This window comes from Vanellus vanellus (genome assembly GCF_965231255.1).
Source record: "Vanellus vanellus genome assembly, chromosome: 3".
NCBI classification, from domain to species: domain Eukaryota; kingdom Metazoa; phylum Chordata; class Aves; order Charadriiformes; family Charadriidae; genus Vanellus; species Vanellus vanellus.
Genome location: NC_138907.1, coordinates 85859604 through 85883098, shown reverse-complemented (window position 1 = coordinate 85883098; position 23495 = coordinate 85859604). Strand labels below are relative to the sequence as shown.

At 40.7% G+C, this 23495-nt stretch overlaps 1 protein-coding gene across 4 annotated transcripts in view; it reads right to left on the bottom strand.

Annotated features, from left to right (window-relative positions):
- The window catches only part of EPHA7 (EPH receptor A7), a gene marked incomplete at both ends in the record, with an annotated part of 167921 nt that extends 144700 nt beyond the window's left edge, over positions 1-23221 (bottom strand). For 3 of the 4 annotated variants that reach the window (XM_082480788.1, XM_082480790.1, XM_082480789.1), the window contains 3 exons: positions 13465-14134; positions 18576-18640; positions 23122-23218. In XM_082480788.1, coding sequence (XP_082336914.1) covers positions 13465-14134; positions 18576-18640; positions 23122-23218 — 832 coding nt within the window. Of the gene's footprint in view, positions 1-13464; positions 14135-18575; positions 18641-23121 lie in introns of all 4 variants that reach the window. The other variant, XM_082480791.1, reaches the window with a different exon arrangement.
- Between the last annotated feature and the right edge of the window lie 274 nt (positions 23222-23495).

Sequence of the window (23495 nt, the reverse complement as noted above, 5' to 3'; positions counted from 1 at the left end):
GAGGACAAGACAGATCCATTTGTTAACCTACACAGACGTGTAATACAGCACAGGAGTTTTTCCCCCATAGATAATCACAGGAAAAGAGCTTCAGTCAGAAGACATTCTCCTTTTCCATCACCTTAATGAACAGCCCGCCATCTCTTTTAGTTAACAAATCCAAGTCAACCATGATATATTTGTAAGCATATCCTGAAAATTAAAATTAAGAAAAAATATGAAAAATAAGTACCTGTGAAGCAAGTGCTTATCATATGCTGAACGTGACCAGGCTGTTCACCTATACAGGAAAATATAATCTCTCTATATGGGCTATACTGTCCATAAACCACCATACTGTGTTTCTTTAAATAACTGTTACCACTGTTGTACCACCCGGTGTCCACCTGATGCAGGAGGAGCTGAGCCACCGTTCTGACGGGACAAAGGCTACCCAGCCTAGGGCAAGTGTAATTTGTATGTGGCACACAAAGGGATTGTTATACCCTCTTTGAAAAGGCGGTTGGAGGGTGCCACAAGCTGGTTCTTTATTTCACTGAGTATACACTACTGACTCAGGGAACTGGAGACAACTGATATGACCGCAGATATTTAAAACTCACTTCTGAAGAGATTGTAGAGTTTGCAAGATTGAAAAGCCTCTTCCATCTCTGCATTTCAATGTAATATAAATTAGGGTTTGGGGATTTTCTTCCTCCTAAAGAAGAAATTACATTAGTATATGTCTATTAGGTAAGTACATATGGCACTTTATAAAGCAACATCCAAAATACTGTTTCAATCTGAACACTTAAGCACCTCAGACACTCACAGCTAGAAACAGTATGATGCCCCTATTAGGGCAACTAAGATGATTAAGGGCTTGGAGCATCTCCCTTATGAGGAAAGGCTGAGAGAGCTGGGACTCTTTAGCCTGGAGAAGAGAAGGCTGAGGGGAGACCTTATTATGGCGTACAAGTATCTAAAGGGTGGGTTGAAGGAGGATGGAGCCAGGCTCTTTTCAATGGTTCCAAGTGACAGGACGAGGGGCAATGGGCACAAGTTAGAACACAGGAAGTTCCGTTCAAATACACGGAAACACTTCTTTAGGGTGAGGGTGACAGAGCACTGGCACAGGCTGCCCAGGGAGGTTGTGGAGTCCCCTTCCCTGGAGATTTTCAAGACCCGCCTGGATGCAGTCCTGAGTAATGTGCTCTGGGCAATCCTGCTTTGGCAGGGGAGTTGGACTAGATGATCTCTAGAGGTCCCTTCCAACTCTGAAACTCTGTGATGTTACCCATATTTACCAGACCAAACTAGACTCGTCTTCACTGACGACCATGGTGCTAGAAAGCTAAGGTTTAACTTACAAATCAAGTGAATCGAGGAAGGCTATCCTCCCTTTAGAAAGAAGGGCAGCCCAAGCAAAAGATCTTTTTGTGTACATGGAGCTGATCTGTAATGTTTTTATGTGTTCAGATGACCTGAGCAGCCTGTTTGTGCACAGTCCCAGAACACGTCCATCAATCAATGTCAACATTCTTCCAAGCTCCACTTTGACTGGCAACTGACAGTCAGTTATCTCCTGAATGTTAATTAATAATGAATACCCTTGTCACTGCTTAAATACACAAAATGTCTTTAAATGGTGGAATTTAAAAAATGGGGTTTGTTCTGTGAGAACAGGGATTGTATTTTCATTTAGTCCTTGTATTAAGGAGAGAAATAAAATTCCTCATTTAAAGATTGCACATCATTTGTACTACCAACATTTGCTTTATTTTCTAAAAACCACTCACCCTCACTTGTATCATGTAATTTTGAATCTAATTTTCCTGCACACATGATTTTTACAACAGTAATACACAACACAGTGACTGTGTAGCTCTACATATGACAGAAAATCTTTAAGATAAAAGATCAAAAGTAGGCATGTCATTGTCTCCTCCTCTGTCACACTCACCCAGAAAAACGAAAAAGTGTTTTAAGAAGACGTTATTTCTCTCCCTTGTTTACTCGAATTATTCCCTAGCAATTCCACTGACAAGACTTTTTTAATAATAGGCCAAATAGAGACTTATTTCACCTGACAAACTAAAGCAGACAGAGAAGCATACGCATCGTAAAGCCATAGAATTGCCCCTTTTAATCAGAAAATTAAGTGATATGCAGCTAATGATAAGTGAAAGTGAACAGCAGAGATGGTCACAGATCACAAATTGAATATCCTATTCAGTCTGCACTGGGGGACATGATTTTCAACCCTGCTTATGATTTTAAGCATATGATATTTTCACACTTCCCAGCAGCAGGCTGCAGATTAAATCTGGCTAAGACTTCCATAGGTGAGATAATTAAGTGACAATGTGGAGCCTTGGGATTTTCCAACAGTTAAAACAATGTCTCTTTCCTTTAGGTATCATTTGAAGGGACTTCATTAGTACTTATTTTTCTAGTTAGTGTCAATAAAGCTGCTCACATTTTGAAAGTTTTCCATGTGTCTGTAGAAACATATTGTCCTTACACAATCAGCACATAACAATGTCACAATTATAATACACTCAAAAAAGAAAATAATGAATGTTAATTTTTACTGAAGAGCTACTGGTACGGAAAAAAAACTTTTCATTAAGTTGGACAAAAACGAAAATGGAGAGTCATCTAATTTATTTACTGTGCAAATAAATTGATCAAGAAAAGATATATTGACATTTTGAAATGAGAACGTTTGATTTCAGCTAAAAGACTGTATCATGGGCCTGATTCAACACAACAAAATCAAGTGAGAATGCCCTCTCTTCAATAGGATTCCAACCACATTCCAAAATTAACTCTATGCTGCATTTAAAAAAAAAAAAAAAACCAAAGATGATCTTAAAAAAAAAAAATTCTGTTTTATGCAATCTTTTTCTTTCTAATTACATTTTCTTATTTGATATTTTAAGACTTCAAATAAAACTATATGGTCTAACAGAAACAAGAAAAAAGATCAATACATCTCCATTTGCTTTGGCATACAAACAAATCACCCTTATAAACAAATGAAAAATCAGTGGAACGTTTTCTCTGGTTCTGTCATTCACCTCAGAAATATATGCATACATATATAGGGCAAATAAATAGATCAAGAAAAAAATACATTAACATTTTGAAACACAAGAGCTCAAACATCCAAGATAAAATGTTTTATATTTTATATATGTGTGTGTGTTTTATATAATAAATACATATATATAAGAAAGCTCAGAACCTAAGAAACTGGAACCCATCACTCCATATGAATGGTTCTAACTGCTACACTATGGGAAGAGCAAAGTTTCAGCAGGGGCTAATAAAACCTTCTAACAGTGACTGCATGTTGGTTAATAGGCATGCCCTATTTGAAGCAAGAAACCCGAGTTCAAATTCTCCTCGACAAGAAAAATAATTGACCTAAGTCTGGAAAACTTGAGTTGAATGAGATCATGTAGATATGATCAGTGAACACAGCCACACGTTGCCCACTCAGACCATGTTCCACAGACAAATTTTTGAACGTGTAATTTGTTCCAGCGTCAACAGAGCTGAGCTGTTTGGCACAAAGTGCCTAACTTTTGGGAATACAATAAACTTTACTTATAGAATCTCAATTGCCAACATTCTTCAAGCATTTTCATGGTAGCTAAGCAAGGGCTCTAAGATTTTAAATCATAGATTTAATGAGATTCTCGACACCAATTATGTCCCTCTGTGGACACAAATAGATTGATTCAACTATGCACCACGCAGACATTCATAATATGTATCATTTGTTCTCAAAATCTACCCATACAATAGTTTTGTGTAAAAAAAGATGGTACGATCAGGAAATTCAAAGAATACTATGTTTACTACACATAAGTGAAGACTAGCTAGCAAGCTGAGAAACTGAGGGATTTGGAGGGTTGGAGGCCATAGGCAGTCCTAAGTTTTCAGGTGGAGTGGATCAGGTCATTAATCCAAGCTCCAGACAACTCCTGAGTTTTTCCTTGGTAGTCCATCAGAAGTGGATGGAGAACTCTGACATCCTATCCCTCTCCTACAGAGGGGGTTAGACTTCTATAGAAGCATAGCGCATGTACACTATGCCGTATGACTAGAAAAAAAGCATGTACGTGGTCATTTGAGAAAAATAAGCTCTGTCACGCATCAGGTGACATTTGCAATTTAGTCATATCATGAGGAAGGTGAAGGGAACGTACAGCAGGTCACGTGCATATGGCTACATGAGGCCACCATATTAGTCACCTGCCAGGAGATCTCCAAGTATCACTTTCAAAGGTCACACTAGTCCATCCACTGTGTTCAATCTACTGGAAAAATAAACACCAGTCATCTAGGCTGGGTGATATTTTACATCCACTAAATGCGAGGAAAGAATAATAACAAGTTATAGCCACTAATTATGCTAAAGATTGTACATCTTACGTACCATCAGTGGAATCTTTGAGTTCATTTATATCACTTCTCTGTACACATTTATACCAGCACAATACCTACAATTCAGAAAAGCACATCTAATCAAATATGCGCTTAAATATGTTTCATCAATGTAAAAGTTTTGGGTTTATGTATATTCCTACAGTTACTTACAGTTACTTTAGCATTTTCCTCAATAGGAAAATATTAACATGATGTTACTCTCATCGAGTTAACAGGATTCTTGCCATTGAGTCCTAGCGACGATGCCTCAGCCCACAGTCCTACAGACAGTTTTCTGCATTAGGCATTACTTCCTTAAAATAGTCATACCTTGTTTACTGAAAAGTAGGAGCCCCATTTTCACACTTTCTACAGCCTGTTTATTTATGGTAATACATACTATCAGAATTTTTTTTGTTCGAAATGAAAAAAATCAGTAGCCAAACAGCAAGCTAGGGCTCTAGACTTGCACCAGCTTCTCAAAATCGAACCCTCAACTTATTTCACAATTACATCAAGAAATAATCTTTGCATTTATGTATATGAAATACATTGCAAAATAACACCCGTAATTATATTTCTTAATCATGTTCTTCCTTTTTATCCATCAATCACACATATTTGAGGTATATCAGGTGTCAGAAAATACTAATAATTACAGTTAATTAGACTTTTATTAAAAAAAAGCTTGATATTATTATTGCAGGAGAGCCATGTCTTGCCAAGAGTCACATGTAACTAATCCAAACCATAAAAGTTAAGAAGTTAAAAACTATCAATTTACCTTCGGTAAAAAACCCTGATGTTTCTTACAGATGTGAGCAACTTTATCCTCTTTAGGATAGGCAGCAGGGCCACCCAACTAAATAAAGCTATACAGGTACACGCATTGACAGGATCAGGACTCCAGAAGCATAATAATTGAGCCCAATTCTTATTTCGCACAAGTTTTATACATGGTTGCCTCTGCTACCCTGAATTATACTTATAAATTAGCTTAATATTAAGCCAAATTCCCTCAAATGCATATAGCTTCTAAAAGATAGTTTCTCCTATACAGAAAAAACTCTTCTTAATGGAAAAGAGTTAGAAGTATGGGAAGAAGCATTAAATACTGAACAGTCACTCTCCAGGATGTTGGCGTGTTGTGTTCGTTAGGGAGACCTGATGAAGTCAGAACCAGTCATTAATGGAAAAGTACACAAGAATACTCTGTCACCAGAGACACTGGACATACTGCTGATATGTCTGAGAACAAGAAATGAAATACAAGATTCCCACAGAAAAGAAAGTTTCTGTGTGAACTATTAACTAGGATACTATTCTTTTTCACATATAAAATATATTTTTCATTAATATTAGAGACAAGAGAACTCTAATATTAGAGACAAGAGAACTCACCGTGACAGATACAGAGAACAGAAAGAATAGGAAGTGCGCAGGGAAAAAAGTTTTTATAAGTAAGGAGAATACTATTCATAAAAATGTCTTAAATATATTTGCTATTGCTGCCGTTTTCTCAATAATGAAAGGTTATAGAAGAAATTAGAAGAAATTAGATCCATCATCCTGTAAAGAGAGGTTACCTTTTATGAAATTAAAGATGTATAATGCTGAATTAAACAGTGAAGCTGTCTTCTTTTTTTTTTTTTTTTTTTTTTTTCCCACTTGATGCCACAACATTCTGGGAAGGCTTACAGTGGAAAACATTTACATATTTTTCCTGTCATGTGACCCATGTTTGGCTTTTAATAAGCTTCCTCAACATACTTTTCTAATTCTTTTAAGGAGACCCCTTACAAATTGTTTTATTCTCAACTTGGTTCCAGCAATAAGTTTTTATTAACAAAGTAGCATTTATACTACTTCTAGGGGGGAGACCAAACAACACTATCATGACATAAATGAAGTATATGTATTGAGTACACTTTGAAAGATCCATTTCATCTTTGCAGATATTAAACTGAAAATCTTTTACTTGTTTTCAGTTTAAAAAGTGTTAATCCACAAGCTGTGTACAGCTTACTGTTTTTAATAACTAAATTAGTACTGCAGACAGAGCTTGCACAGTACAGGGGAAACACCGATATTTAATGCTGAGAAGTCGGGAACAATTAATTTTTACATTGTAGTTCAAGTGGTAATACTCATGATACTAACTGAAAACCCACAAGTTTCCCAAGTGAAAACAGACAGATATTCTTAAAGATTTAATACTGCTTAATATATATGAACTGTTGGGGGGAGAAAGGGCAAATATGTTTATGATAACACAGGAAGTTTGGGATGCAGCAAAAGTCAAAAGCTAATCTAGTTAAGAAAACATTTTGTTCACTAATTTTTATTTTCTTTCAACTTCAGTACCAAACATGGATCTCTCTGTATGATTGTCCCACTTCTTGAGTAAGAACCTCCACTTCACTCCTTTGTTTAAGGCTCTTCACTTTCACAAAGCAATTTCTATTTTGAACTGCACAGTTTGCTTGAACAACTTTGAACAGCATTTCGCTATCCATATAACAGATGTCTTACAGACACATAAAGTAGTTTAGTTAAACAAGTATTTACATGTTCCTCTCTTCTCTGTGATCAGTTCTTCCATTAAACGATCTCTGCTTTCAGTTTCTCTGTCACCTACTAACTCTCCTTTTTTCAGTTCCTGGAACCTTGCTTTCTGGTTGGGTTGTGGGGGGGGTTATTTGGGTTTGTTTTTTTCTTAAAAAGCTAACAGTCATATTTAATGGAATGCACGTACTTTTGAGATTCCCCTAACAAGGACTGCATGCGTCACTTCTCCCATTTGTACTGAGAAATGAAAAAATGAAAAAAAAAAAAAAACAAAAACAAAAACTATTTTTAGTGGCTTAATTTTCAAAGTATAACAGAAACCCAGGAAAAACAAACAAACAAACAAACAAACAAAAAAGAACTAACAAACCCAAACCCAGAATCTCCAAGCAAGTCAGTTGCTTTTTCATCTACAAACATTTTTTATACTTAGAAAATGATAAAAAAAAAAAAATTACATGCCTATTGCACCTTTCACAAAAGAACTCTGGGTAGAAAAGTTTGTTTCAGAAGCAAGATGTATGGTCTTGGGCAACAGACTTGACACCATGAGATTCCATTTCTAAATACCAACTAAAGCTTCGTTTAGAACAAAGAGAAGATAGACTTTATGGCTAAGGAGTTAACAGCCCAGCTGTTGAGCAACCATAGCTAATTCAGCAGTGGCATCCCAGATCCGTAAAAATACAGCTTTAGTGCTTCCTCTGTAACTAAAGGAGAAATTACTAAGATTCTGTTAGATTTCATTGCTAGCTTTGTTTTGTTTTCAAAATCTGTGCACAGCAGTGAATCTGTCAAAAAGAAAAAAAAAAAAGTACAAGGAATTTAGTTTAAGAAACTGATATTCATCAAAACTCTAGCTAAATGCAAAAATAAAATTAATTCCTGGAGACAACAGAATCTGGGAAGAGGAACAGAGCAGGGGAAAGAAGAGAGGTTGGAGAAGAGAAAGAGCTGTACATTCATCTACTTTATCCAACAATTTCACTTCTAAGATCTGGGATCCCGATTGCCCACCTGCATGTGATATTTCAATCCTGTCAGCTTTTCTGCAGAAAACAAACCAGTCCATTGGCAAATAAACCAGTCAGTAGCTCTGCAGTTAATTCATTTTAGGGATCACTCCGACGGCATTATGGATGAGAACTAGCCAGTGTCAACTGCCTCCACCATGTGGTTCTTGATCACTTCAACTTAGCATCACCTTACATCTCATATATCTTCATGTCACACTTGCGAGAAGCTGCCGTATCACCAAAACTACGACAGCCTGTAATCATACTAACCAAACTAATTCAGACTCTTCAGGCAAAGGAACAACACAAAACAATAGTTGTATCTCAGGGCCAGAAGGCAACCCAGAGAAGACCTGGAACAAATACTATGAAGCATGACGGCACTAGTTTCTTCAGGTGATGGCCAGCCCTGACCATCGAGACCAGAAGCCATTTTGTATAATTTAACTGGGAAACCGCTCTTCAAAGAGGATGTGTTTAACAGTAGACATAGCTCCTCTCCCCTTCTTTTCTCTGTGTTGACACATCCGAAAGGCTGAAAGACATGAACAAAGTAGATCAAAGAAACCAGAATGGGTTAGGGAGACTGACAAATCTGTGAAAATCATCCTCTTGATGAGCACTAGACTGTTCTGAAAGAAAGATATAGCAAGAAAATATACCTTGCTAACATATCTCTCTGACAAGAAGGGCAGTCAGAAGACTCCAGGGTTAAAGCGAGTGAAGACATTTAACTTTCTAGAAACTCCAGAGGGGGCTGGAAGCAGAAATCACAGCTCTGCATTTCATAGTAGAAACACCTTCAGTATTCTTGACCATCTAGCTGGATGGTCTTACTTTCACCTTAAAAGTATCCGGTATATTTTTCTGAACCGTGCTAGGATCCTTTGGAAAGATACTTACGTGACTTTTTAAAAAATCAAATAGTTCCTATGCAGCTGTATCTGGGACCTGATTCCTATGCAGCTGTATCTGGGACCTGATACCAGATCACATTCACATTTCTTCAAAAAGGGACAGAAAAATTATTCAGTGTGTTAGGGGATGAAAAAGAAAGGAGGTAGACACTCTCCTGTTGAACCTCCAGTGGCTTCAGAGAAAATGGCAAGACTGCCATTCTCTGCTCTGGTTCAATTTGCTGAGAATAATTACATTCTCTTCCCTAGGGTAATTTTGGAGGCAAACGTAAGAAAGGTAACTCTTCTTCAAAAAACAAAACATTTAGAGTCTTGATGATATAAATGCCACTGAGAAAGTTTTCTACCATTTTGCCCCTTCTCCACAAGGCAAAACATTTTCAAGTTGAAAATGCGGGAATGTCAACATAGGTCACTCAAGCTGCAGGTCACCCACAGCTTTTGGGACAGCCTGGGCTAAACTCTACACCCAATTCACATTATGTTCAACTTGGGCTTTTTAGACGCACGGTAACATTTTTTAAATGAGAATTTATTTACATTACCCCCTTAATTCATTGCCCTCTACTAGTAAACCTGTGGCACATCCGCTCCTAAGTGGAGTAATAATAAAAAAAACAAACCCCAAAATCGAAACAAACAAAAACCCCATAACCGCCATAACTTTACCACAAATATGCCAAGCATAAGGCAAATTCGCTTTCTGAATCTGTTATCAAGTAATATCTCACGAAGTCAAGAGATAAAAGTTTGTCCCAAGAAGAAAAAAAGAAGGAACAGATGCAGCTTGCAGTCTGGCACAGTGTACAGCACATGACACAATTTGGAAAGAAAAGCCTGTATCTCCCTTTTTACCTCACCAAGACAAAATGTACAAATAGCTATAATCCCGTCCCCATTTTGGGGCCAATAAAACAACTGTTAATGCATATGGTATTATAAAATGTTTAACAGTAAAATGCATTTGGCTTTCCCTAGAATTCTGAATTTTTGGACTTGGTGCCAAATCATCTATGTAATTTCTCAGTTCAGTCATATTAAGAGATGCTTCCTACCTTCTGAAATATCACTCTACTACTCCTATTGAATAAATTTATTTCTCCCCCACCCCGTCCCCAACTAACATGAAACAGATGGAATATACATTACCCTAGAAGTTCTCAGAGAATTATTTTCTCCTTCAAATACCAATCACTGATTGCAGTGTGGTCCTTACATGCACAACTTATCTACTGGACTTCACTGGAAGGAAAAAACAAATCAAAGTTAAGACTATTGGGAGTCCACTACAGTTAGCAGAGAATTTTATTGGGTCTTTGTGGTTGGGTTTTTTTTATGCAATACATAATGTTGGAAGAGCTGAATATTTCTAAGTACCTTTCTGGTACCTTTGCTAGGTACCTTTCAAGTTAATCCTTTAAAATGTACAGCTCCCACACCTAAGCCTAGTGCCACACACCAGACGACATAAGATCAACATTGAGGAGACAGCGTCCTTGCGTATAAGCAGAAGAATCTGCAACTCAAAGTTCAGAGGCTCAACTAGTTTTCTCACGTTTGTTTCACCCAACTTTAAGATTTTGCTTTAAATGACTATTGTGAGCTCTCTAGAATTTGGCTCTCTTATGCGTGTTATCACGATAGACCACTAAAATGGCACACCCATAGTGAAAAGTAATCAGCGTACATCCAAAAATTCAGCTTGAAAGATCAAGCACTGAAGGAGGAACACATGGGAGCTTATTTTCCAGGTTATATGTTTCACCACTCATGACTCTTTTCTTCCTTATCCTTCCCAGCTTTACCAGTTACATTCATGCAACAACAAAAAAAAATAACCTTCTAGCAACACATCCAGTGCAGAGTTGTCCATAAATCAAAATTCAATTGTTTTAGTATCTGAAGTCAATAAATTTCACACACAGGAGAGAAGCTGTATGCAAAAGGAAGACATTCTTCAATCACAGCCGGCCAATCAAGCCAGCGTAACACAAATGAAAATCCCCACTGAGTTACAGGCTGAAGAGCTATTCGTAACGACAATGTGGCCGTCTACTCCCACCTTTGCTACAATGCAGCCAGATAAGGTATTATTCTGTATCTTTAAAAGACCTTCCTATTGTGTTAAGTTAATTCAGCTGAGCTATAGCAAGTGTGAGAGAGGAATCACAGACTTCTGCCCATCCTGACAGAGCACAATGCTTTCTGCCATGAGTAGTCCCAAAGAAGTCACGCAGCATGCCAGGTACAAAGTAGTCGCAGAAGTGAGCCCTCAGACAGGGCTATAAAAGCTTTGGGTTAAGGAAGCACACGCCAACTTGCTTCTGCTTGATCTGCTACACAGCTTGACAGTAACAGATAGCCAGTTGCATTAGTGTCAATGTTCAGATAAGTTTCTCTCAATATCTGTCACAAAAAACAGACGCGGTATCAGTGTGCCAGCTGGACTATCGGTCACTACATAGTTGATCATACTTAATAACATCCTCGAGCACAGACGCAGCTAACAAGTAGCACAGACGGCAATTACTATTGTGCGCCACAGTCACCCAGATCGTTCTGACTCGGAGCTGCCAACGATGCGCGTTCGGCGAGTGCCTGCCTCCCACTTTCTCCCCTCTCAAATACATTAACTCGCCTCAATATGGAGCCAGGGTTTGTTTTGAAACTCTTAACAGGATCACTGAAAGAAAAGAGGAAAAATACCATAAACGATCCTCTGGACTGTTTCCAGGGTAGCGTGTTCTCTTAGCGATTGCTTTGGAAGCAAGCCAAAAGTGGGAAGTGTTCTTGCAAATGAGCACGCTACTATACTCAAGTACAAGTTATCATTTAATTCTTTTGTCAACATCAGCGCGGTTAGAAATTAAGGAGGCTGTTTAATAAACAGGTTACTTGAATTCCAGTTACCAAACACCGATTTCTTCTCTATCCAGCCGCCCCCAGGCTCACTCAGCTCCTGTTCCCCAACATAGGCTGCTTTCTTTTTTGGATACTTTTGCTCCTTTATTGAAAGTCAAATAAAATTGGTATATTAATTACCTCCACCATGACTAGGTCTGTAATCAAGAGCAAGTTAACTAAGAAAAGGAAAAAAGTCGGTCGCTCCAAAAAAACATTCAGAAACCTCAAAACAGGCTTCTATGGGACACAGCACTTAATATTTTTAACAGAGCTTTAATACAGTTTACTGCATGGTTTCGTGGGGGCAGTTTTTCACATTATGATTACTCCTAATGAGATCACCCTCCGCAGTGTATAAGCCCTCATCCCTTCCCAACAGAACAATGAAAGATTTGTGCAAAGGCTACAAAGGCCTCAGATCAACCCCACTTGCTTCACCCTGTACCAAATTTCCTCGTAAAATCTCATCAAGAACACAATCGTGGTTTTTCCTGAGGACAAATTATCAATAATGAGATACATCTACTTTTTTTTTTAGGGTGCTCGTAATCCTCTGTAGGGCATTTTGAAGTCCTCACACTGACATCTCAGACTCCGTGACTGCTGCCGGCTTTGTTTTTGAGATTCTGTAGGTTTCTCCTCTTCACAGATTTGCGGGCTTTTTTTTCCAGTTTTTGACTTACAACATTTCTCACCAACAAATGTCTGCCTATCTTATGATAAAAGTGTGGTGATACATAAGTCCTTATGTTATCTTATGATAAAAATGATGGACTTTGTGTTAAGTGTGCATGAAAATACCTGTCTTTCAACAAACTGCCTGTTGATTTTACTGTAAGCACAGACAATGAAATATCCTTTCTCACACTAAGCCGAAATGTCTTACGCAGGTAGCCCCAGTGACAGCAATGCTAAAGGTAAGTATTATGCTGAGAATACGGGTAACTAAATCAGTCCGAATTAGAAAGTACAACTCAGTAGTCTCTGATTTGTTAATGATTTAAACTAATCACTCACGGCAAGCCAAAAGTTTAGAATTAGTTTTATGCAAAAAAGATATTGTAGAAAGGAAAACATACTTTACTCTGGAAAGCTGATATTGTGTTTGAAAGATCTGTAATGATACTCTTGTGTCTGAATTTGTACGCGCTTACGACAGAAAAATCTAACTCAGTTTTTATTGTGTGTGTATTCTTCCCATTACTAACCGCATCTCATTCTTCCCCAGTTTTAGTTTCCTTATAATTCTATCACAGACCATGTGAAAGAACAAGTTGTTTAACTACTCATATCCGAGATTATTAATACACTGTGCTGTGATAGGTCTGACTTGCTCAGCAGGAGGTACAAGGAACTTAAACTGTTTAAAATGCTAATCCCGAATCTATATTTTCACTTCCTACAACTTTAAATTTTCTTGTTTAAATTTTAAAATGCAGTACACAACTGCTGATTTCCATATCCAGAAGAGCTGACTGCTTTGGATCAGCCAGTGTGAAGTTTAGAGATTGAGGACGCAAAAACTTTAAAAGCAGACTGATGATGTATTTCTCTTGGGGGGGAAAAAAAAAAAAAAAAAAAAAAGCTGGTAGAACATGACTTATAGCATACATATAACAGCAAGTTGTACATTTACTTACGTTCACACGTGTCTCCTTTTTGCTGGTATCCTGCTTTGCAGATACATTTTCCAATAGGCACTAACCATTCTCCCTCCGCGCTACAGTGCATCTTCGGTGAGTTCTCTGCCTCCTCCTCTGCACTGCTGACGCAAGTTCCTCGTACTTCAACTAAAGAGGAAAATTCTGAGCCAGTCACTGTGTCAGGAAAAATAGCTAAGTTCTCAATGATGGACCAGCACTTCTTGTAGTAGACTTTGACAGAGACCAAAGCAATGCAGGCCCCTACATCCTGAAACGCAAGATAGAATCCTTTTTTGGACAAAGGTCCAATTTCTCTCACCTCTGTGTTAAGTTTCATTTTCCTCTCCCCAAGATCACCCTGGGTAAAACTTTCATCTGCCGCAATGGTGTCTATTTTTACATATTGGTTTTCTCGGATATTCCTGCCAGTGTCGTAGTCTGTTTCATAATAATACAAGTTAAAAGTTTCTTTACAAGTCCCCAGAACTCCAGGAAGACTGTTACAATCCCTCAGAGTGAATTTCAGTTCTACAAAAATCCTTTGTGCATTGCTTTTTGCAATCCAGTTAGTCCGAAGCCAGTTGTTTTGGTTTGATTCCATCACCTGGCATACCTGGTATGTTCGTATAGGAGTGTAGTTTTCATCCAGTCCACTAATTTCTTCCCACTAAAACAATAACAAACAGTTAGTAATACAAAACAAGTACGTCACCAGAGGTAACTACTGTCTATTTGATGTGTATTACAGCTCAAGTGTCCCTCCTTTTTAACAGTATGGCTTCATAAAAAGTAGATTATTGTTAAAATACTCTTAAGCATCCAAACGAAGAAAATACATATTAACGCAGCTGCAGGCTCTGTCTCCCTCCATGTCTTTCCCACACACAAAAAACTTCTAAAAACTGTTGACTTATCATGGGCACAGCTGTAAAGGGGAAGCTACAGGAGAAGGCTGTTCAGCATACAAAGTTCTGATTACACATTGGGCTCTCCCACATTTCATTAAGGTCACGACAGTTTTGGGTAAGCAAAGACCAAAACGAGGGAGGTGGTTTCACTTCCAGAGAAACCTAAACTCAGTGAAGTCTTAGGACCTGAAGTTGCCTAGCGCTACACTACATAAAACTTGTGTATATTAAACTTCCAGTGGAACTTTCAGTTGTACAGAAAGTACGGGACTGGGTCCTGGAACTTATGAGTCAGACGATATTCACTCCTATATGATGAAAGTGGCATAGACAGAGAGAGAGGTCAAGAGAAAAGGACACAATTACAAATCTGAAAGCAAGAAAACATTTTGGTCGTCCCCTTTTTGTTCAGTCCACCTTTTGCTCTATTTACAAACCAAAAGAAGGTAAGTGGGAGCTCCTCACCCTACATTTTGTTCAGTGGCTGCATCCACGTTAAAAGGAGCAAACTTCATTTACTTGGGAGTTCAAATGAACCATGAGATTACATACATAATTAAGAACAACCCACATGACTGAAAGTTCACTGGTTCAAAGCCTGATTTTTGTTGTTGTTACCTCTTTAGGATACCAACTGTGTAACAAACTGGTAAGCCTGTAACAGCCCCGTAGTCTTTTAACAGGCTTTGGTGGCGTGGGAATTTGCACCTCGGGCAATGGCAAACCCTCCACTGAAATCAGCCAGGCGGATCTGCCCAGGTGTAACCAAAACAATATCTGTCTCTCACCTTTTTTCACATCTCTCGTAACATTTAATTCACTGCAGAAACCGCAGCTGTAATAAATTAGGGGTGGGTTTCTTTGAGCTCTCCTCATCTGATGATATAGGCAACCGTCACTTCCCCGTACGGCACTTAGCCCTCTGGCCCCGTGTCAATAATGCACTTAAGCTCACGCTTAAGATCAATGACTGTACTTATGAGCTTAATGGTAAGCATGTGCTTAAGTGTTTTGTGGGACTGCTCGGCACCTCTGTGGGATGGAGCACCAACTGACATTCCTTACACCGGTGGCCAAGCGTGGAAGGCAGTGGTTTCCCAGACTAGTAGCCAGGCAGTATACAGTCCTTTGCAAGCCTATTTGTCAGCAAATGAGACCATTCTAACGTTGGTCTACTGCTCCAAGAAAAAGCAGAAGTGGCTGAAGTGACGCTGGAAGTCTTCACCACAAAACGTATCACGACTGCAGGTGCTGAAATGCACAGAAGTCGTAAGTATCAAAGCGCATTTCAAAGACCTACAGTTAATATAGACGTGGTATGTATGGCATTATATAGGCGTATGGTATTAAAATATTGAAAAATGTTATTACATGCTCATGGAGTTAACTGAACTGATTGCATATGGATCTGTATTAATCTCAGAACAGAAGAAAGTCTATCTTCATAATAGATTTATTAGATCTGAATGAGTAAGATTTTTTTCCTTCTCTACAAGAACTAGTACAAAAATAGGAAAACAAAAAAATGGGGCCTTGGACTGAGATGTTTGGCTCTGTCACATTGAAAAACAAAACAAACAAACAAACAAACAAAAATAAAAAAAAAAAAAACAAACCACAAAGATGACAAAATAAAGGCATGAAACTTAAAATTTTACTGATTTTTACATTCTCTGTTTTACATCAGGTACTGTTGGGGTTTTTATTTTTGTTTGGTTTGGGTTGGCTTGGGTTTTTTGTTTGTTTTATTTTTTATCTTGTGTAAGCGGTCCTCCCTCAAAACACCAAGCCAGATCCTGCAATGAGATATTCCAGTTAGACATGGATCGTATCTTTGAAGTGAAAGTAACTCTAACTCACCACACAAAAGAATCTGACTCCTCGGGATTTGATGTGAACTGCTCCACAAACAAATCTCCATCCCTCCCCCCCCCCAAAAAAAAAAAAAAAAAACGAGAAAGCAAAACAAGAAAAAAAACCAAACAAAATACATTTAACAAAATCAAACCATTCTTCATAATGAGCCTTCTTTGAGTCAAAAGCCCACTACATGAGGCTAGGTGGTATTAGCAAGATTCTGATGGTACAGTCAAGGAAAACAATACAAAACACGAAATTCAGATAAGAAGTCCTACTTTATGTTATCCCTAGCATTAAAAACTGGAGTCTATCTTTCCATATTTTTCCAAAGCCATCGAATAAGACTGTCCTAAAAATTAAGGAAATATGACTTATGATTCAATTCTGTAATCACAGAACTATTATTTCAAGTAGTCCATTGGAGAGGTACCTGCTTCTCCGTGAAGAAAAAAAAAAAAAAAAAAAATATATCAGTACTTTGGGATATATTTTCACCTATGCCATCTGAGGTCATATTTTGTTAAAGTCTTTTTAAAGTGATCAATTCCACGATAGCTTTTACAGAAAGAAAATTCAACTTTTTGTTGTCCTGCTGCAACATGTGTGCACATACAATTCTATTTGAATGTGTCCTGTTCTATTGGTTTCAATATTTGGTATTTTAACTTCTTAGTTATCTTAATGTTCGAGATCATTGTTAGATGTAACATTTTCAGTTGAATGAGGCATTTAACGAGTGTCTGGCTGATATATTCCATACTCTGATGATGCAGTAGTTTCTCTCAAGAAGATTTTCTGTGTTTATTCCCATGAAGTCTTTATTGCATAGTAGAAAATTCAATAATTAAAACTAGAAAAACACTTGTTTTCAAAATTACAATATTAAAATGGTACTTTTATGTTAATATACAGGCAACTATTTCTGAACGTTCTCACGCATATGAATCCAGTCATTAGTTTTGATTCACTTTTAACTCCTGATTGAAATTGGCTTCTACCTCTGAAAGTCGCCTTTTACTATTTGTTGAATTTGACTCTACTTTCATCTTTCAGTATGCTGACATGTGTAACATCCGTTGACATGTCTTTCATTATCTACAGGTTAGCCTAATATAATTGCCACCAAGCTAATCTTTCAAACACCTCTGGTAAAGGCTTCAATCAGTGCAAAACGCTAATGCCGAGGTTATTAGCCATCATACGCCTTGAGCTGGCGTTACATTCTTTCTGAAGTCCTCAGATTCGTTTCCAGTTTATGCTTGTATTGATTTTACGATCTTGCTTTTAAAGAAAGACACTTTCAGATTTTCATTCTTCTTATTTAAAGGATTTGTTACACTTTTATATCCCCACTCACACTTCACGGTCTCCTGGCTCCAGATTTCTTAATGCGCTGAAGATTAAGGGCCTGATCCCCCAAGACCCTGTTCACGCAAGGAGTCGCGATGGATTCAGCAAGATTGCTTCCATGAGTAACAACTGTCCGTATAATTTATGATTTTTCAGACTGAGTTAAGGTAGGACTGAGCTAAGGTAGGACAATATACCCATTATATCTTTCTGAAAATGTTCTTCCTCAAGGCTTGAGAAAGAAGGGGTTTTTATATCACTTTTAATTCAGACTGAAAGCAGCATTCCTCAGCTTTACGTGTATGATAAATAATAACAACGATGTTTCTAAACTTCTCATTTTTTATAATGATGTACTTTACAATGGTGCATTTCATGGAGTATCATGAGATTAATTTGTAAGCGAGCTCTGGAGGTGGCCTTGACCACATAACTGGTGCCTAGTTCCAGATATCCAGCTCTTCAGACTTGGGGATGCTTCAAGTTTGGAATGTCATTTCAAACACATCTGCAGTATAAATGTTTTTATTTTAGAGCACTTCAATCTGTGCTATTCAATTACAAAGAAAACATCGTAAACAAATTTATGATCACCCATTATACTGAAAATGAAAAACATATTTTTAGAAAGTTTCCACACAGAAGTAAATCTGCTGTTTCTAAAGGAAGAAGGAAAAAGTGATTTAAAATATCGTGTTACAAATATACAGAGCTTTCTGGTAGAGCACAAAGGATTATGCTACAAAACACAGCTACCGAGAACATTTAGGTGAGTTTTCTGAAGAGACTCTTCTTTTTAATTAGCTCGTATATTTGTACACTGTAACCTGAAGTACGCTTCTTCCTATTCTAAAAATGAAAAAGCTGTAAACACTTAGTACTATTACTGAGAGAAATACGAGGGGGAGCTAGTTTAAAGCAAGTCTTTCAATTGCTTTGGTAAGATAAGTGCTCAACTTTAGGAACTTAATTTTTGCCTGGAGTACTTACCCCATTGGGAGGAGAGGAAATCCATTCCAACTCTGTCTGTTGTGCTTTAGAGTCCAGCAATATTACTAAATAAAAAGAAAAAAAAAATAAAGAATTTCCACTGTTTGTTAAATACAGTAAGTGGGAATACCAAATCAAAGTCTGAATTTTAAAAAAAAAGTTATAAAAAGAATGTATTTTTTTGTACAAATTAATATTTTTTTCCATCATATTATTAGAAAAAATATCTGCAACCACAATTATCTGCATTTACTGGGAAACAGATGATTAAATGATTATGTACTATACACATATAAGGAGATATACATCAATCTTAATAATTTCATTGCTTAAATCAAAGTATATTGTTTTTCTTAGTGCTCTAAAGTGTTACCAATCAGTCATTAAGATGCACACTCCCTTCATCTTCTCCTTTGTCATAAGAAGGACATTTCCCATGTGCTGGTTATTACAATGAGCAAACAAATACACACCAACATTTCAACACTTTTCCAAACTGATTTAGACAGGACTAGTCTATACCTTACTGGGAGTCACACTGCAAAAGTAATGGCCTTTTTCAGTTTGAAAGAAAAAAAATATGTCCCTTAGGTGATAAAGCAGTAATTCTGTAAACAAATGACAACCAGGAATCCAGAAAATAAAAGACTCTGCAATTACCTCACACTTTGCATACACAAAATACTACATACACAAAATCAGACTAATTCACTTTATGGTAATGGCGTACTAAAATCTTCATGTCATTATACCCCAGTGACATTTCTATACAGAAAGACATCAGTTCTAGTAGCACTGCAATTATTTTCAGCTAAATGTAACCCCGTCTCCGAAAGTGGTTAATCACAGCCTAATAAACCAAGTCTTACATATTTTACAGTACATATTGAAGGTTGTATTACTGATGTGCTGTTACCTCCAAACATACATTTCTATGTCTTACATTTCCATTATAGCTATATGCTTCTTTCTTAGCATATTATTGTAAGTTGCTGTAAGACATTCAAATGGTACATACGTTAATCTGTGATATAAAAAAAAAAAAAGTTAAATAATTTGCCGTAATAGCTTCTTTCAAACAGTCAAAGCTGTAGAGTGATGAACCATATATCTAGGTTTGGTAAACTTTGAAGATTCCTTCTTCAAAGCTGCACATTTAACTTCATACTCCTGTTTGATTAAATAAAAGGTAACATTTCTAATTTAAATCTATTCAGTATATTTTTAGCTATAAAGCTACTTATAACTTTCTACACAGCATTTAAGTACTGATATTTCAATGTACGATTTAAGGCTGTAACCTGAAGCAACTTTTGTCAGGGTTTTTGAAATAGTTATAATTCTGGCTTTGGCCCTTTCTCCTAGTAGAATTTAAGATGAAATTTCAGTGAATTACTAGAAAGGTGAAATGACTAAAAAAAGTTATTCAAAGGTTCATACAGTACTATCTGAACACAAAACGGTAGCTTCCAGGCCTGTATTTCAGTAATAAAGTGGAACTACTCATTAAGGAAGTTTGATAGTCTCTGCCTAGAAAGATTACCTGCTTATTTCATTAAGCTTGTATTCAATGGGCTTTCCTTTGTGACACTTTCGATAGAAAAGCAGGTGGTGTACGTGGTAGTTTGTTAAAGAAGAACATTTATAGTGATCTTGGGGAAAAAAAAAAAAACAAACAAACAAACAAACAAAAAAAACCAACAAAAACCACGTACCACGAAGAATTTAACCTTTTCAGCACCAGCACAATGTCCCGTGGCTGCAGTTCATGATATGTTTTATTTGGCAGCAATTCCCCATCACATAGTAACCGGCGGGCTCATCCCAGAATGCAAAGACAGCAAACAAGCAAACAAACAAACAGACAGACCCCCCCCCACACACACACACTGCAAACACCCTTTGCAAAGAAAAGGTGGCGTTTCCTTCTGGCACCGAAAGTTACCGGGGAACAAATTTCCAGGCCGGTGGCCGGTGCGCTGCCCCCAGCCCGGGTTGCGGAGCGATTCGGGGGGGGGGGGGGGGGGGGGGGAAGGAGGCGTGCTCCGCGCACCCCGCCGCCAGCCTCCGCGGGTGCGCAGCGGGCCGCGCTCCGCGCTAAGGGGAGACACCGCTCGGGGCCCCTCTCCGCGGCGCGGCGGGACAAGAGGCGTAAAACCGGCGGGCGAAAGCGCTGGGGGGGGGGCGGCTGCGGGGAAGGAAGGGGCTCCGCGGGACGCCGCGCAGGCGGGGGGAGCAGCGGCCTCTCGCCTCCGCGGGGAACCGCAGCCGCGCAGCCGCCCCGGGCGCTACGCGGGGCTGCGCGCAGGAGGCGGCCGCGCCTCCGCGCTGAGGAGCGGCTTTGGCGGCCGAGCGGCAGTACCGCGGTCGCCCCCTCCACACACACACACACCACACACCCCCCGCCGGTTTTGGGGGGTCAGCGCCACGGGACGGGTCCCCGAAGGCTCGTAGCCACAGGGCGCAGGGATGGGGCCCCCACACACACACCCTCGGGGGGGGGACGGGGACCGGGACGCAGCGTCCCTGCCTCTGCGCTCTCCCGGAGGGTCCCGGGCGCAGCGGGGGCAGAGGGGTCCGCAGGTAACGCGGTCACCCCCTCGCTTGGAGAGCCAGGCGGGACCCTGCCCCGATCCTCTCCAGCATCTCACCGCGGCGTTTATACAGCTACAGAAAGGGAACTCGGAAAACTTTTTAGCCTCCCCCATCCCTCTTCCGTACCCAGCGGGGAGCGGCGGGAAACCACGCGGGACTGTTGCCGCCACCGGCCCTTCGGCGAGGCCGGGGGTCGGGGGGAAAAGCTGCAAAGTTACTTCCACACACCCCCCACCCCCCTCCTCGCTCTTTCTTCCGCGGGAGTTTTCCGTGCTTGCAGCAGGTAGCCGCTATCAATCCCCGTCTGCCGCTCGCCCCCTCCTGACCCTCCTTTGGCTAGGTTGATTTTCCCCAAACACACACGCAATTATGCACACGCACTTACATGTATAGATGCATATATATACACATCCACACACGTATTACACACACAGACACGAGGCAGACTACCGCCGGGAGGCACCGGCGCAGCCCCGATCGCGGTGTAATCTGCAGGGCAGAGCGGGGCAGGCAGCCCGCACCCTCCCTGCCTCCCTGCCTGCCTCCCTCCCTCCCTGCCTGCCTCCCTGCCCTTCTCCGCTCCCCACCCCACGGCCACGCGTTAGTACTCCCCGCGCGGGGGTCTCCGTGCTTTACGGCCCTTCCAAATAAACTTTGGCAACGCTGCTAAGGAAAGGCTCTCTCCTCTTTCCCTCTCGAACCTCGCCATCGCCGCCTTCTCTTAGGGGCAGAGGACATTTTAATTGAGGGATTTCTTTAAGATCCAGTTACAAGCTCGAAATGGTATTTTACTGCATATGCCAACGGTTTGATTAAAAATATTGGCGTGTCCAGCTGAGGGGGGGAACCCCCAAACGCATACATATGCGGAGACACCGAAAAAGACCCTGACTCCCCCTTCCCTGTCGTATGCCCCCCCCCCGAAGATGGAAGACGGACCTTCGCCTTTGGCTGTCAAACGCGAGCAGGGCGCTCCTGTAAATCATTTCGGATTTCCTCAGCGTGAGAAAAGAGATTCCCAGATGGACTTTGTGAATTGATTTTATACACCTCCACCAGTCTCTGATAAAAACCTGCCTGTTTTCTCTCTGTGCGCGAGGGAAACAAATGTCCGGGGTTCGCCTTACACAGATACCAGTGTTGGATTGATGGGAATCGGGAAGCCCCGTTGCGATACGCGGATCGTGTAAAACATCCATCCCTATACCTCTCCCTCTCCCCGGCGATGCCGGGGGAGAGCCCACGCATTGTAGCGACACGACACCAGGATGCACGTACCCTCTAAAATGCATGCCCAGCCTGCACGGCCGGGAGGTGCAAAACTGCACCCCGATGCTCCTTCCCACGGTCTGTGCACGGCCCCGCGGGGCCGAAGCGCTGCAGCCCCCCTCCTTCCCTCCCCCCCCCCCCCCCCCCCCCCCGGCAGTGGGCAGGCAGCGGCGCGGAGCTGCCCCGCAACCTCAGCCCCACACCGTCCTCTGCCGTGCCCCCCCCAAAAAACGTCCCGAGCCCTGAAACTCGATCCCCCCCCTCCCCTCCCCGGGAGCAGCGAGGTAAGTCGCCCTCCCCACACCTGGTCGGGAGTGAGCAGGCTGCCACCGGAGAGTGCGGCTCCCCCGCACACATCCCCGGGCCGGGGGCTGCCTCCCCAGCCCCCTGCCTTTTCATCACGTGTAAACGCCTCGCAAACCTCATCCCTGAGAGCAGAGGCAGTTGTCCCGGTCTCTCACACGTACCCACGCAGCCCCCCAGCGAATGCCTCGCTCTTTCCTCCCTCCCACCTCAACCAAAAAAATGTCTTTATTTTTTAAAGGGGGGGTGCGGAAGGGGGGGGGGGGGGGTTAGCAAGCAGCTGGCAGTGGCAAGCAGGTCCTCCGCGAAGCCACCACACAGACTTCGCGTGCAAAAAGCAATAAATAAGCCCAAACTTTTGTTTCCCGCATCACCTTACCTTCTTTCGCAGCCTGTGCCTCCCCCGTGCGTGCAAAGCGGAACAGCCAGACGGAGCACAAAATAATCCAAGAGGGGAGCCGACTTTGGAAAACCATGGTGCGGGAGCGGGGTGATTTTTATATTTCTAGCTATGTATTTCTAAGACACTGCCGCTGCCGCCGCTTGGTGGGTGCTCGAGGACGGTGGAGAATTTGCTCTGCTAGTCTGTGGCTCGGCGCTCCCTCCCTCCCGGCTGCCTTTCTCCTCCTCCTTCTCTTCCTTCTTCTCTTCCTCCTCCTCCTCCTCCTGTTTCTTCTTCTCCTCCTCCGCCTCCTCCTCCGCGCCGCTACCCGACTCCCGCACCGGGCCGGCCGCCCGCCAGCCCCGACTGCA